This window comes from Suricata suricatta, chromosome 3 (assembly GCF_006229205.1).
Source record: "Suricata suricatta isolate VVHF042 chromosome 3, meerkat_22Aug2017_6uvM2_HiC, whole genome shotgun sequence".
Taxonomy (NCBI): Eukaryota; Metazoa; Chordata; class Mammalia; order Carnivora; family Herpestidae; genus Suricata; species Suricata suricatta.
In genome coordinates, this window is record NC_043702.1 from 116,381,654 (window position 1) to 116,397,764 (window position 16,111).

Below are 16,111 nucleotides of genomic sequence, written 5' to 3' on the forward strand. Positions count from 1 at the left end.
ACTTTATAGATTGGATAGTCAGTTTAAGTTGGGTTATAACTGAGGGAATCAATCTAAAATTACTCTTTGTAGATCAATAAAAAAGGCATATTTCTTTTTTTTATCCTTTCAACATATATAGACAATATATACTTATTGATACATTGATAAATGTGAGATCTACATTTTTGGCTCTTTCTAAGAATGCTACCTGTGGTTCAATAAGTTCAACAATTTTATTAATGAGAGTTTCTGGGAGAGAAATTGGCTATATTTCTTAGGGTAGTTCAACAGGTTTACAATGAGTAAAAGGACATTCTGTGACTTCTGCACAGAGGATGAGAAACAAGAGATGTAACTAGCTGAGGCATTAGAACTATACCTAAAAAAATTTTTTTAAGACCTGGAACAAATTTTAGTATTTTCCTTTATCAAAACAATTTGGGGAAAAGATCCAAGTCAAAATGAAATGTACTAAAGCCCCCTGCTCCCAAATTCAAATCAACAATAAGAGCCACTTAACCAGATCATAGAAATATGTTAGTACCTCATGTTTTTGTGCCATGATTTCAATTAGAGAGAAGTTGGGAGACAAAGGAATGTTGTTTTCAGTGCAGAGAGTCTCCCATTTGTTGACAATCAACTGGCGAAATTCTGCTGTTAATGCTCCACTGTAGACAATGCATGCAGCTGAAAGAAGAATGTCACCCCAAATTCCTTCCAACTTCTTGTCTATTTGATTGACTGTTTCTTGCCATTGAGTCTAAATGTTAAAATAAAAGTTAGTTCTTGATATCTGACATAAAATATGCTATCAGGAGGCGTTTTAGGTATTCATGATCTTCCACTTGGATCCAGTATTCTCATGTGTGTGTGCATTAAAGTGAATAATGGAGGACATTATAAAACCAACTGTTTTCTAAGGATAACATGAAACCTATCCTTGGATTTGTCAATAGTGTCATATGTGTTAGGGCAGACAGCCATGTTAAATCCTTTGTGTAGTAATTAAAGTAACAATTCACTATGATATATTATTAATAATATTCAATAATAATAGTTACTGGCATTTATCTAACAGGCATTTTACTTTGAAAATCTCATTGGATACTTCCAATACCCTGTTAAGTAAAAGCCATTGACTTCATTTTAGGAGGAGGAAGTTGAAGCTTAGGGAGGATCAGGGGAAATATAAAACATGAGATAAAGGAGCTCTAAAGATGTTCTCCTCCCTTCCTGATGACATCCCGTCCCTTTCAGCCACCCATGTTTTGTGCATTCAGCTGGAGTTGTCCCTGCGCCAGACAAGGAGAGCTCATGACAAAGCATGGACTCTGTGGACCTCATCAGACAAGGGAACTGATGTCTTGGAAGCAAGAGAAAGTACTGTCTGATCCTCGGAGTATGTTCCATCTAAGACTACTTGACCAGGACTCCTTTATTTTTATCAGGAGCATCTACTGATCTCGGTAAAACAGACTGGATGAGAAGATAGTGTGAGGAGGTACGTGCGTGATAGGACCTTCAGTGGAAATACCACCCTGGGGCTCGCCAAGCCCAGTAGGAACTGATGAAGGGGATATAAAGCCAAAGAGAGCCATGCCTTTTCGTCTTCCAGGGTGGCGAGTAAGACAGATGCACAGTGCAGGCGCTTGGTGGCCAGTGTCCTCCTGTTTGCCAGTAGTTGTTTTTGAGCAACGAGGTCTTTGTAGGCTCCCTGCAAAACCAGCACGTGTTCCTCGACCTGAAAGACAATTTGTTCACTGCTGAGACCGAGTGTTACTCTCATGTTGCCTCAAGAGCTTATTGGTCATTTGTACGTATATGGTGTGTAACCACTTCATTTTCGCGTCCTGGGAAAGCTTTCTGGACAGGCGATTGTGTTAACAAGAAAAATGTAGTAATTACATACATGATTTCTTGATACTAAAATTTCTTTATTAACAATTTTTTTAATGTTTTTTTATTTATTTTTGAGAGACAGAAAGAGCGTAAGCAGGGAGGGTCACAGAGAGAGGGAGATACAGAATCTGAAGCAGGCTCCAGGCTCTGAGCTAGCTGTCAGCACAGAGCCTAATATGAGGCTTGAACCCACAAACCGTGTGATCATGACCCAAACCAAAGCCAGATGCTTAACCGACTGAGCCACCCAGGCACCCCAATACTAAAATTTCTTTATAAAATTCTACCTGCCTCAGTTGCTTTCTTACAAGCTTAGCCCTTGAAAATTCATCCTTTTCTGACTTATTTTTTGCATTGAAAATGTTGTATTTCACTTAGCATTATACTCTCTAGCTCCATCCATGTCATTGCAAATGGCAAGATTTAATTCTTTTTTTATGGCTGAGTAATACTCCATTGTATATATGCACCATGTCTTCTTTATCCATTTGTCTATTGATGGACACTTAGGTTGCTTCCATATCTTGGCTATGGTAAATAACTCTGTGATAAACACAGGGTTGCATACTTCTTCTTGAATTAGTGTTTTTGTATGGTAAATATCCAGTAGTGGAATTACTGGATCATAATATGGAAATTCTCTTTTATTAAATTAAAAAAAATTTTAAATTTATTTTTGAGAGACAGAGACAGCATGAGCAGGGGAGGGGCAGAGAGAGAGGGAGACACAGAATCTGAAGCAGGCTCCAGGCTCTGAGCTGTCAGCACAGAGCCCGACGCGGAACTCAGACCCATGAACTGTGAGATCATGACTTGAGCTGAAGCTGGACACTCAACCAACTGAGCCACCCAGGCACTCCGGAAGTTCTCTTTTTAATGTGTGAGGAAGCTTCATACTGTTTCTCACAGTGGCTGCACCAGTTTGCATTCCCACCAACAGTGCATGAGGGTCCCCTTTCCCCACATCCTTGCCAACACTGGTTGTTTTTTGTGTTGCTGATTTTAGCCATCCTGACAGGTATAAGGTGGCATCACATTGTATTTTCAGGGAAACACATGAAATTTCCCTGATGAGGATCCTTAAACACATGCATTTCCCTGATGAGCATCCTCAAACACATGAAATTTCTATTGTATGGCAACACTGTGTTCCCAAGGTAACATTTTTTAAAAAGTTTATTTTTGAGAGATCAAGAGAGAAAGCATGAATGGGGAGGGGCAAAAAAAGAGGGGGAGAGAGAGAATCCCAACAGGCTGCATGCTGTCACCACAGCGCCAGAAACATGAGATTTGACATGAGCTGAAATTAAGAGTTGGACCCTTAATCAACTGAGCCATCCAGGTACTCCCCAAGGTAACAGTTTTAATGGAAGTTCATGTAATATAACTTCTATTTATTTACCCTAAAGTTCCCTAGAGATTTACAAAATATTTTTCATATTAGGGCCCAGATGAAAAACAGACCTATTTTTAAAACGGGAGGCAGACAGTATATAACCTCAGCTAAGGGCTTAAAATCAGTGGAGTTAACTACTATGCTCACTTTTAAAATATTTGGTGTATCCATTAATATTTTATATACATATATATTTCAAATATATATATGTGAGTTCAGTATACTTGTGTGAGTTCAATGAGTGAACATATTAGAAACTTCTCATGAAAGCCATGGTTGCGAGCTGGAGGGGAATGGAGAGTGTTAATGAGTAAGGTTCTGACTGAAATTTAGAGTTTATTTTTTCTACCCTACCACCTGATAATAATTAAAACAAATGGACAGTATCATAAATAAGTATTTGTTGGGTAAATGAATGATAATACAAAAAAATACATAAAGAATCATGAACATTGTGAGAGTTGAGTAAATATGAAAACGGAAAGCACCCAGCACCGAGGATAAGTGGAAGGGAGCTCCAGTCCAGGATGCTGAGACAGGAGGCTACTGAACTCACCTGCTCCTGTGGCCACACCAACCCACGGCCAGCACAGACCCAATCCCCATGAAAGAAATTCAGCAACTATGGACCGACTCCTATACGTTGGGTGAATGAGAAGCACTCGCATCCAAACAGGGAAGGCTGGGACACGCTCTCACGGTAACCCCCGCCCCTCGCACAGTCAGACACAAACAAGAGAGAACCCACCACTCCCAGCTTCTCCCTGACGGCAAAGACTTTGAATCCAGCAGCTAGTGTCTCAACGTCTAAGACTTCCCCCCTGAGGATGGGCATCCTAACAGTTAGCTCTGAAAGCAAGAGGGCCTGCATCTGTAGGATGGCTAGGCTATAGTAGACAATACTTTCTGACTGACCATCCCCCCAGGACTCAGCACAAAGGGCGCTGACTGGCTTCCTCCTGAAACAGGGAGGCCAGAAGGCACCATCTCCGCCTTCTCCCTTTGGTGCACTCGAGGTCTCTGCTGTCTCCTTGCAAGGAACTTGTGCACAAAATTGTGCCCCGGCCTTGGTGGCTGTGGCCCAGAGCACCTGGCTCTGGTGGCCAGTAGATCTTGCATTTGTGGCTCCCATAGAACTATAACAAAGAAACATCTTAACCAGCCTAGTGCTGAGGGCTCAGATGGAAACAGCCTCTCCCAAGCTGTCCCTGCAGAGAACTGTTCCCACAGGCTTCCACTGACTGAGACGCTCCCCTTTGGGACACTGGCAGATGTCGGCACACGCTGAATACTGGAAGCCACTAAGGACACACAAGGCTGCCTGGGCCACCACAGTGGTGTGCAGCACAACCAGGAGCTCAGGCTGGGCTGATGCGCTCATCCCACCTCTGGACCACTCTGTCAGCAAAGGGAGGGCTGGCTATTTTTTCAAATGCACAGACACCAACAGAGAGAGTCAAGGAAGATATAGAAACATACTTATTTATTCCAACTACAGAATAACTGACCTGAAAAGTTAAACTACAGACTAAGATCCTTGATGACTATAGATACAAAAATTCTCAACAAAATACTAGCAAACATTAAAAAATTTTAAAACACATTAAAAGATTTGTTATACCATGACTGCGTAGAATTTATCCCTTGGAGGAAAGGGTAGCTGAACATGTGCAAATCAATAAATGTTTTACATCACACCAATAGAATGAATGATAAAAATCCACATAATCATCACAATAAATGCAGAAAACGTATTTGACAGACTACAATACACTTTCATCATAAAAACTGTCAACAGACTGGGTACAGAAGGAATAAACTTCAAGATAACAAAGGGCAGTTACAGGTGGACTGGGGGGCTCAGCCGGTTAAGCATCTAACTTCAGCGCAGGCCATGATCTTACGGTTTGTGAGTTTGAGCCCCACGTTGGGCGCGTGCTGACAGCTCAGAGCCTGGAGCCTGCTTTGGATTCTGTGTCTCCCTCTCTCTCTCTGACCCTCCCCCACTCACACTCTGTCTCTCTCAAAAATAAACATTAAAAAAAAGCAGTTACAACAAACCCACCGCTAACGTTATACTCAATGGAAAAACTGAGAGTTTTTCATCTAAGCTCAGGAGTAAGACAAGAAGTCCACTCCCTCCATTTTTTACTCCTGGGAGCCCTAATTAGAGCAATCAGGCAGGACGAAGAAATAGAAAGCACCCAAATCAGAATGGAATAGTAAAAATGGCACTATTTGCAGATGACATGATCTTTGTATATAGAAAATCCCGGAGACTAGACCGAAAACCTGTTAGAGCTAATCAACAATTTTAGTGAAGTTGCAGGATGAAAGATCAACACACAGAAATCAGTAACACTTTTGTACGGTATTGAAACAGTATGGTGCTGGCATGAAATAGATACACAGACAAATGGAACAGAATAGAGAGTCCAGGATCAAATCTGGCAAATATGGTCAACTAACATTCAACAAGGGAGCCAGGAGCCCCCAGTGGGGCAAGTCCAGTCTCTTTAACAAATGGTGCTGGGAAAATATGCACAACAATGAAAGCAGACTTCTATCATACACCACTCACAAAAATATACTCCAAATAAATCCAAATACCATAGCACTGAAACCATACGACCCCTAGTAGAAGATGTAGGGAAGAAACTGTTCAACACTGGTCTTGGTAATAATTTTTTTTTTTTTTGCTATAACACCAAAAGTGCATACAACAAAAGCAAAAATCGACCCGTGGGACATCAAACTCAAAAGTTTCTGCAGAACAAGATAAACAATTAACAAAATGAAACGGCAGCCCATGTAATGGGAGAACAGTTTTTTCCCATTGTCTGAGAAAGACTAATCTCCAAGAAATTCCTATAACTCAATAACAAAAAAACCAAAGTTTATGACTGAAAAATGGGTAGAGGAACTCAATAGGCATTTTCCCAGTGAAGACATACAAAGGGCCAACATCACCCATCATCCAGGAAATGCTGATCACACAAAACCACAATGAGACCCCATCGCACCTGTTAGAATGGCCATGATCAAAAAGACATAAGAGAACACATTTTGTGGTTCTATACAAATTTTAGGATTGTTTGTTCTATTTCTGTGAAAAACACCTTGGAATTTTGATAGGGATAGCATTCAATCTGTGGCTTGCTTTGGGTACTGTGGACATTTTACAATATTAGTTCTTCCCAGCCATGAGCATGGAGTATTTTTCGATTTATTTGTGTCTCCTTCCTTTTTTTCCCTTAGTGTCTTAACAGTTTTCAGAAAACAGGTCTGTCACAATCTTGGTTAAAAGTATTCCTAGGCAGGGCACCTGGGTGGCTCAGTCAGTTAAGTGTCTGACTTCAGCTCAGGTCATGATCTTATGGTTCGTGGATTTGAGCCCCACATTGGGCTCTGTGCTGACAGCTCAGAACCTGGAGCCTGCTTTGGATTCTGTGTCTCCTTCTCTCTCCCCCTCCTCCTCTTTCACACACACACACACACACACACACACACACACACACACTCTCTCTCTCTCTCTCTCAAACATCAATAAACATTAAAAAAATGTACTCCTAGGCATTTTATTCTTTTTGACACAATTGTAAATGTGGTTGTTTTCTTAGTTTCTTTTTTGGATAGTTTGTTGACGGCTTACAGAAATGCAACTGAGTTTTGTATATTGATTTTACATTTTGCAACTTTAATGGCTTCATTTATTCTAACAGTTTTTTGGTGGAATCCTCAGGGATCTATGTTAAAGGTTTATTCATTTTTATGATCTTTTCAAAGAACCAACTTTTTGTTTCACTGACTTTTCTCGTTTTTTTTTTTTTTCATTCTTTGTGTATCTCTGCCCTAATGTTTATTATTCTATTCTCCCGCGGGTTTTAGGTTTACTTTGTTCTTTTCCTGTTCCTTACAGTACAAAGTAAGGTTATTGATTTGAGATCTTTCTCCTTTGTAGTATACTTATTTATACCTGTAAACTTCCCTCTGAGCACTGCTTTTGCTGCATGCCATAAGCTTCAATATGTTGTGTTCTGTTTTCATTTGTCTCCAGATACTTTCTTAAATTTATTTTCAATGTTTGTTTATTTTTGAAAAGAGAGAGAGACAGACAGACAGACACTGTAAATGGGGTTGGGACAGACAGTGAGGGAGACACAGAATCTGACGCAGGCTCCAGGCTCTGAGCTGCCAGCACCGAGCTCAATCTTGGGAATGGTGAGATCATGATCTGAGCCGAAGTCAGATGCACGACCGACTGAGCCACCCAGGTGCTCTATAAGCCGTCAACAAACTATCCAAAAAAGAAACTAAGAAAACAACCACATTTACAATTGTGTCAAAAAGAATAAAATGCCTAGGAGTACATTTTTAACAAGTTAGTTAGAGACACATTTTCTAATTTGCCTTATGATTTCTTCTTTGGCTCAGTGACTGCTTAAGAGTTTATTGTTTACATATTCCAACTCTTCACATTATTTGTGAATTTCCCAGTTTTCCTCTGTTGTTGACTTCACCTTCATTCCATGTGGTCAGAGAAGATACTTGATATGATACTGATCTTTTAAAACCCATGAAGACTCGTTTTGTGGCCTCACACCCGGTCTGCCCTGGAGAACGTCCCCATGCACTTGAGAAGGACATGTAGTCTGTTGCTGGCTGGAGGGTCCTGCCCTGTCTGTGGGTCTTGTCGGTTTACTGGGCTGCTCATTCCTCTCTTATCTTCTGTCTGATTGTTCTATCTCAAACCCTTTAAATCTCTGCGTTTTACTTGTTTAGGTTTTCAATGTTTTTAAAATTTATTTTGAGAGAGTGAGAGAGCACAAACGGGGGCGGGGAATGGGAGAACAGAGAGAGAGAGAGAGAGAGAGAGAGGGAAAGAGAGAATCCCAAGCAGGCTCTGCGCCTGATGCAGGGCCCAAGCACATGACCAGTGAGATCATGACCTGAACTGAAACTAAGGGTTAGAAGCTCAACCCACTGAGTCACCCAGGGGTCCCTCAACTTTAATTGACTTTTAATGACTAAGAATTTCCTGGAAAAACAGGCACAGCATCATTTTTAAGTTTATTTACATAGTGTTTCTAATAATTATTGGGAAGAAAAAACAAAATGGACATCTACATTAAATTAAAAATTATAGCTGAGCCTTGAACACCGACCCCCCATGCAACTGACAATCCATGGAAAACCTCTGACTCCTCAGAACTTCTCTCCTAACAGCCTGCTGTTGAACAGAAGCCTCGCTAATAGCAGTCAGTTAGCACCTATGTGGCATGTCACCTGTGTCATGGACGACCTTACAATAACGCAAGGCAGGAGAGACAGAATGCTGTTATGAGAATCATAAAGAAGGGAAAATACACTTACAGGCCTGTCCTGGTATTTACAGGAAACCCCATGTAGCCATTCAGACCCACGCCATTGCAGGCCCGACTGTGCCTGCTCTTGAACTCCGTTTACCAGGTGGTAGAACATCTAATTTTTCCCCCAAGTTCTGAAGCAGACTTTTTCCTTTCCTGGATCATTAACTTGTGTGTGGGGCAGAAACAGGTTGATGTCGGCACACCAGGTGTTAAATTGTCCAGATATTTCCATGGTGGTTGCTGAACGGTGCTGCCCCGTGCCCCTTCCCCATTTGGTCCTTACTGGTGGTCCGGACCCGAGGCTGCTCTGTGACGTCTGGCCTCCCACATCACTTGTGCATAGAAGAGTTTTATAGCGTAGGAGGTCAGCAAGACAGGCCTGGGTTAGAGCGTGGGCACCACTGAGAGGCTCAAGATGTTGGACGAACAGGGTGCATTGGGTGTCTGAGTCAGTTGAGTGTCTGACTCCGGCTCAGGTCATGAGCTCATGGTTCATGAGTTCGAGCCCCACATCGGGATCTCTGCTGTCAGTGTGGAGCCTGCTTTGGATCTTCTGCTTCCCCCCCGCCCCGCCTCTCCTGCTCATGTTTCTCTCTCAAACATAAATAAAAACATTTAAAAAAAAGATGCTGGAATAATGCTGAATCTTTTGATTTAGTTTTCTCCCTTATAAAAATCTCTCTGATAAACCTTCCGAAAGCTGACTTCGGATTACATGACAAAGTCTGTATAAAGCATCAGCCTGGTACTTGGAACATATTACACACTGAATACATGTCAGCTATCATCCACACATATCTAAATATTACTATATATGTACATCATAACCTGCAATAAAATATTAGCAATAAGAGACATAGCAACACAAAGAAAAAATTTAATAATAGTTTCCTTCAAAAATGTCCAACACTTTCTATATATCTGAGTTTACAAGAAATGCCCAGGGGGCCACGCAGGTGACAGAAATGCCTGATGTGACTTGGGGACTTATTGTCACCCAGTGAGCATGCAGGTCCAGGGCTTCCAATCTTCTGAATTTTCAGAAGATAGAAATTCAAATTTTAAATAAATACCTAGACTTACATTAAAATTTTTTTAATGTTTATTTTTGAGAGAGAGAGAGTGTGTGCATGTGCAGGGTAAGGGCAGAGAGAGAGGGGGACATAGAATCTGAAGCAGGCTCCAGGCTCCAAGCTGTCAGCACAGAGCCCCATGTTGGGCTTGAACCCACGAACTGTGAGATTATGACCTGAGCTTCAGCTGGATGCTCAACCGACTGAGCCATCTCAGTGCTCCATTAAATAAAACTGCAGATTTTAAAATGTTGATAACTACATCAAAAGGCAGGGGTTTAGGAGAAAGACCATTCCCTGCTGGGTGGCCATCTATGTAGGATGCCACGTCACCAACTCCCTGGATGCATGTCCACAGGCTGGTGACCTCAGTCCTGGCTCTCATAATGATACCTCAATTTTAGCTTAAAACCAAGACATTTAAGGAGTAACCATGGGGCACTCAGTCAGTTAAGCGTCCGACTTTGGCTCAGATCATGATCTCACAGTTCATGGGTTTGAGCCCCGCGTCGGGCTTCATGTTGACAGCTCAGAACCTGGAGCCTGCTTCCGATTCTGTGTCTCCCTCTGTCTCTCCCCGCCCCCCGCCACTCGTACTCTGTCTCTCTCTCAACAATAAATAAACATTAAAAAAAAAAAAGAAACAGCCATGCTTTATAAAGCAACAGAATAATTGACATAAACAGGTCAAGAACACAGATTGATGCTGGGTAAGTCTTCAGTAAACTGAAGTCACCAAGCCCTCCTGGGAGAAATTCAGTGAAACGGTCAACACATTACTGACATAGTGATAACTGGCATTACTGAGTGTTTCATTATGTGATGGCACCTTACATATAGTATCCATGTCATTTACGTAACCACGATTAATCTCTTCACGACCGTCATTATTATCTTCCTTTTCTCTTAAACTGAGAAAACTGTGGAGATGATGGGTCTTCTGGGCGTTTCCATCCAGCCCACAAAGCTATGGCAAGGTTAACGAGCGAATGATGTCTTACCAGCTGCAAACCTCTTTGTTTCTCGGCCAGCCTCTGCCGTGCGATTTTTAGGACGTTCTGAGCTTCGGCCACTTGGATCAGCCTTGGGCCCACCAGCTGAAAGAGAATGTCACAACACCTAAGTGTTTAAAAAGGCCAAGTTCACCGTGAAAAAGGTTGCTCAGGATGGACAAGCATTTGTGTCATTTCTTACAATAACCTTTCCTGGAATCACGTGCACAAAAGGGATACGAAGCGGTTCACTGTGGTGACACACCTCAGCACAGACGCCATAAATAAAACACTGTGGCGGGCGCACCTGCTCCTGCAGTGGCTGGCACTGCACCTTTGGGTAAGGCGGCCTGTCCACAGCAGTCCCCCTGAGCACTGTTAAGGAAGAGTCACTTCTGAGACTACGGAGGGTCCCTTCTGGGTTGTTCTAGGTATTTTGGAGGAAGAAGCGTACCTTCTGCACTTCATGGTAGTTGCTCAGTGCTATGATCCACTGGCATAGAGAGCAACAGGCCAAAGAAACGAGAGCGACCTTGTTTGGGTTGAAATCAGGGGAGAGTGCAATTTTTCTCAGCTTCGTGAAAACCTAGAGGAAACACAATGCATGTGTTGTAAGACAAAGACCTATTGAGTTGAGGTTTTCCACAATTCACATTAGAATAAAATTTTATTTCATAGGAGAAATACTTGACTGCTCTTCGGTGGTAGAATTAAAGTTGCAGTCTTGTCCGCAGTGGCCCCGGCAGCATCTGGTTATTGCAATGTTGTCTCGAGGGCTTTGCAGTGCTGTTTAAAAAGGAACTTCAGGGGCACCTGGGGGAGATTCTGGCTCAGGTGAAGATCTCACAGTTTTGTGGGTTCGAGCTCCATGTCAGGCTCTATGCTGACAGCTCGGAGCCTGGAGCCTGTCCCTCCCTGGTCACACTCTGTGTCTCTTTCTCAAAAATAAATAAATGTTAAAAAAAAGGAACTCCATTTATTTTTTTATTTTATTTATTTTAAGAGAGAGAGAGAAAGAGAGAGGAGACAGAGAGAGGGAGAGAGAGAATCCCAAGCAGGTTCTTAGCTGTCAGCACAGAGCCCAAAACAGGGCTTGATCCCATGAGCCATGAGATCATGATCTCAGCTGAAATCAAGAGTCAGACACTTAACTGAGCCCACCAGGCACTCCAAGAACTTCATTTTAAAACAAAAATAAACCAGGCTAATTTCCTCCAGCTTGCAAGATCTGAGGCCTCCTTCCTGTGCACTTGAGGTGTGAGTAAGTAGGGACGGCCCCCCAGCTCCCGCCCCCCCCCCCCAAGTGGCATATCTGCGGGGCATGGTGTCTATGTAAAGGTGTGTCTGGTCAGTGGTGGTGGCGTGGCCGGGGACACTGAGGCTCACTGAGGACACTCTCCAGCTCATCCGGGGACACTGAGGCTCACTGAGGACACTTTCCAGCTCATCCGTGTCACGTGCCCATAGAGCCACCTCATCTCCGTGGTATGATATTATTTCAAGTTGGGTACATGCTACTTCTCATCTACTTTGGGGAGCCAAAACCAAAATAAAATCTTAGATTGACATTCCTGTCGTCTTCCTTTCAAATCAGGCATTTCCTCTCTTGTAGGACAGAAACATTTTGCTACATAAGTTAGGCATCATCAGCTTACTACTGGTGTTCTCATTATTGCTTCAAATATTGTTCTGCTTCTAACAATTTCTTTAGGTGAACTATTATGTTAGTTTGAAAGATTTAAATGAAACCACAGGGAATCATTTTGGTAAGAATGCTTCAGAGAGTGAGTAGTTGTTACATTAACTCACGAATAATACGGACACCAACATTAACACTCTGCTAAAACGTTCACCTTCTTTGTACAATACCTGTACTTCCCAAGAGCACAGATCGTCATTCTAATTAATTAACTGTGCAATTAGCTATTTGATGTCCATTTTCCCCATTATGTGTAAACTTTGTAACGTCAAGGAACGGGTTGCTCCTGTAACCTACCATCATGTCTCATAATGTCCTTTGGAAGGATACCCCACAAACGGTTACTGAATGAACTGAAGACAGGGCCACGTGGGTATCTGCGAGTCCACCCGCCTGTCCCCGCGTGTAAAGTCCTTGCCCAGATGCGCCTCAGCCTCCTCACACCACCCACTTCTTAAGCCACCTTCGTATTTCCAGGTATTTCTTACGGCAGCAACCACTGCGTGGGACCAAGATCTCTATTCATTTCCTGGGAGCGTTTTAACAAAGGCCACAAACTGGGTGCCTGAAAACAACAGCAATTCATTCTCTGACATTTCAAGGTACAGGTGGGCCAGTGCTCTCTCTGGGGGGGGGGGGGGGGACGCCGTGTCATGCTTTCTCCACATTCTGATGCTGCAGGCATTATTTGGCTTGTGGCCATACCGGTGGTGTTTGGCATATTTCCTGCTACCTGCTGGGCCTTGGTCCACGCCCTTGTAGCCTCGTGCTGATGCTGCTGGCCCCCTTCTCTCCTCCCAAGGGACCCACCTGCCCAGCATGGCCCGCTCCTGCCCGGGGCCCTGAGCCCGATGCTTGCTCAGGACTTTGGCCCTGTTCTCATGCTCTGTGAATTCTACAGGAAACCTATATTCTTCTGAGTGAAATCTGCTTCAGCAAAGCACTTCACTAGGCGTCCAGACTACCTTATTTTCTTCAATTTGTTGTATGTCCCCTGGCCCCCATCTCCTCCAGCATGATAATATTTTGCAAGTGTTCAGAACAGTTCCTGGCACATGCTATTCTATGAACATTTGTTATGCAAGTAAAAATACATTTTAGGGATCCAGTTCAAGACGGGTGATGTGGGAGGATCCCGCACTCATCTCCTCCCATGGACACACTGGATCTCCAACCACACACGGAACAGTTACCTCCAAAAGAAACCCAAACACGACCTGAATGACTCCTACACATAGGGCAAATGTTCTAAAACACCCTCGAAATGGGCAATGTTCTCGAAACACCCTAAGACACAATCTTCCTGTACCCTCCACTCTTGGCATGGTGACCCACAGTTGGGAGGGAATTCATGAGCCCAAGCTTCTCTCTGATAAGTAGAGGGTTTGAACCCCACATCTGGCACCTCAACTTTTTAAATAAAAAAGAATTTAATGTTTGTTTATTTTTGAGAGAGACAGAGACAGAGTGTGAGTGGGAGAGGGGCAGAGAGAGAGGGAGACACAGAATTTGAAGCAGGCTCCAGGATCTGAGCTGTCAGCACAGAGTCTGACGTGGGGCTTGAACCCACGAACGATGAGATCATGACGTGAGCTGAGGTCAGACGCTTAACCGACTGAACCAATCAGGCACTGCTGGCACCTCAACTTTTTAGACCTGTGCCTGAGAGAAGATACCTAAAATACCTAGTTTTGAAAGCCCACAAGGCTTCCGTTCATGACACACACAAGGCCACAGCTAACTGAGAGATTGTCCTGAGAGGGCTCGTGCAGACTCACCCACCCCAGGGTGGCACACAGAAGGGCCACTGAAAAGCTTCCAGCCTTTCAGTGAAAGATCTCTATTTGCTTTGACCTGAGGGTCAGTCTTGTAATTCAACATATACCCTCCCAAAACAGCAGAAGAATAATGAATGAAGTTCAAAGTTAGCAAAAGGAAGAAACAATAGAAATGAGAGCAGAAATAAATGACACAGACACTGAAAAGACAATGGCAAAGATCAATGATTCTAAGACTGGTTTTCTCGAAAAAACAAACAAAATTGAAAAACCTGTAGCTAACTCACCAAGAAAAAAAGAGTGCCCAAAGAATAAAACAAGAAACAAAAGAGGTATAATAACTGTTACCACAGAAATACAGTGGGTCACAAGACTGCTATGAACAGTTATATACCAACAAATAGGACAATTTAAAAGAAATGGATAAATTCCTAGAATCATGCAACTTACCAAGATTGAATCATGAATAAATAGAAAGTCTGGACAGAATAATTATTGGTAAGGAGACTGAGTCAGTGATGAAAAACCTCCCAACAAACAATCCAAGACCAGTTGGCTTCAGTGGTGAATTCTACCAAGTATTAAAAAGAATTAACGTCAATCCTTCTCAAAAGGATTCCAAAAAGCAGAAAAAGAGGAAACACATCCAAACTCATTTTAGGAGGCCAGCATTACCCTGATACCAAAACCAGACAAGGATGCCGCAAAAAAGTGAAATTATAGACCAATATCCCTGATGAACAATGATGCCAAAATCCTCAACAAAATATTAGCAAACTAAATTACTCTTCCATTAAAAGTATCATAAGCCATGATCAAGTGGGATTTATTACCAAGGGCAAGGATGGTTCAATGTCAATCAATGTGATCTACCACCTTAAGAAAATGAAGCATAACAATTATATTATCACCTGAATCCATGCAGAGGTAGCATTTGACTAATGTCAATATCCATTCATGACAAATCTCTCAACAAACTAGGCAGAGCTGGAACACACCTCACCATAATAAAGATTGTACATTACAAGCCCCCAGTTAACATCATACTTAGTAGTGGGAAGTTGAAAGCTTTTCTTCTAAGATCAGGAACTGAAGAAGGATGCTTACTTTCACCACTTTTATTCAACACAGTATTGGTAGTCCTAGCCAGAGCAATTAGGCAAGAAAGAGATGAAAGGCATCCAAATTGGAAAACAAGAAGGAAAAATGTCACTATTACAGAGGACATGATATTATATGTGGAATTCCTTAAAGGTTCTGTCACAAAACCATTAGAATAAACAAATCCATTACAGCTGCCAGATGCAAAATCAATATGCATGATTCAGTTGCATTTCTTTTTTTTTTTTCAAAAAATTTTCTTAAATAGTTTATTGTCAAATTGGTTTACATACAACACCCAGTGCTCTTCCCCATAAGTGCCCTCCACCATCACCACCACCTCTTTTCCCCTCTCCACTCCCCTTTCAACTCTCAGTTCATTTTCAGCATTCATAGTCTCTCAAGTTTTGCATCCCTCTCTCTCCCCAACTCTCTTTCCCTCTTCCCCTTCCCCAGGTCCTTCGTTAGGTTTCTCCTGTTTTCCTGTTAGACCTATGAGTGCAAACATGGTTTCTGTCCTTCTCTGCCTGACTTATTTCGCTTAGCATGACACCCTCAAGGTCCATCCACTTTCCTACAAATGGGCAGATTTCATTCTTTCTCATTGCCATGTAGTACTCCATTGTGTATATACACCACATTCTTCTTGATCCACTCATCAGGTGATGGACATTTAGGCTCCTTCCATGATTTGGCTATTGTTGACATTGCTGCTATGAACATTGGGGTACATGTGCTCCTATGCATCAGCACTTCTGTATCCCTTGGGTAAATCCCTAGCAGGGCTATTGCTGGGTCATAAGGGAGTTCTATGGATAGTTT

General features: G+C 42.5%; 1 protein-coding gene across 1 annotated transcript in view; it reads right to left on the bottom strand.

Moving 5' to 3' along the window:
- Positions 1-16,111, bottom strand: part of DNAH14 (dynein axonemal heavy chain 14) — a 296,737-nt gene that overhangs the window by 63,199 nt on the left and 217,427 nt on the right. Inside the window, exons 62-65 of the mRNA XM_029934922.1 lie at positions 11,166-11,297; positions 10,721-10,816; positions 1,583-1,723; positions 527-742 (exon numbers count right to left, since the gene is read on the bottom strand). Of these exons, the coding sequence (XP_029790782.1) occupies positions 527-742; positions 1,583-1,723; positions 10,721-10,816; positions 11,166-11,297 (585 nt within the window). The remainder of the gene's footprint in view (positions 1-526; positions 743-1,582; positions 1,724-10,720; positions 10,817-11,165; positions 11,298-16,111) is intronic.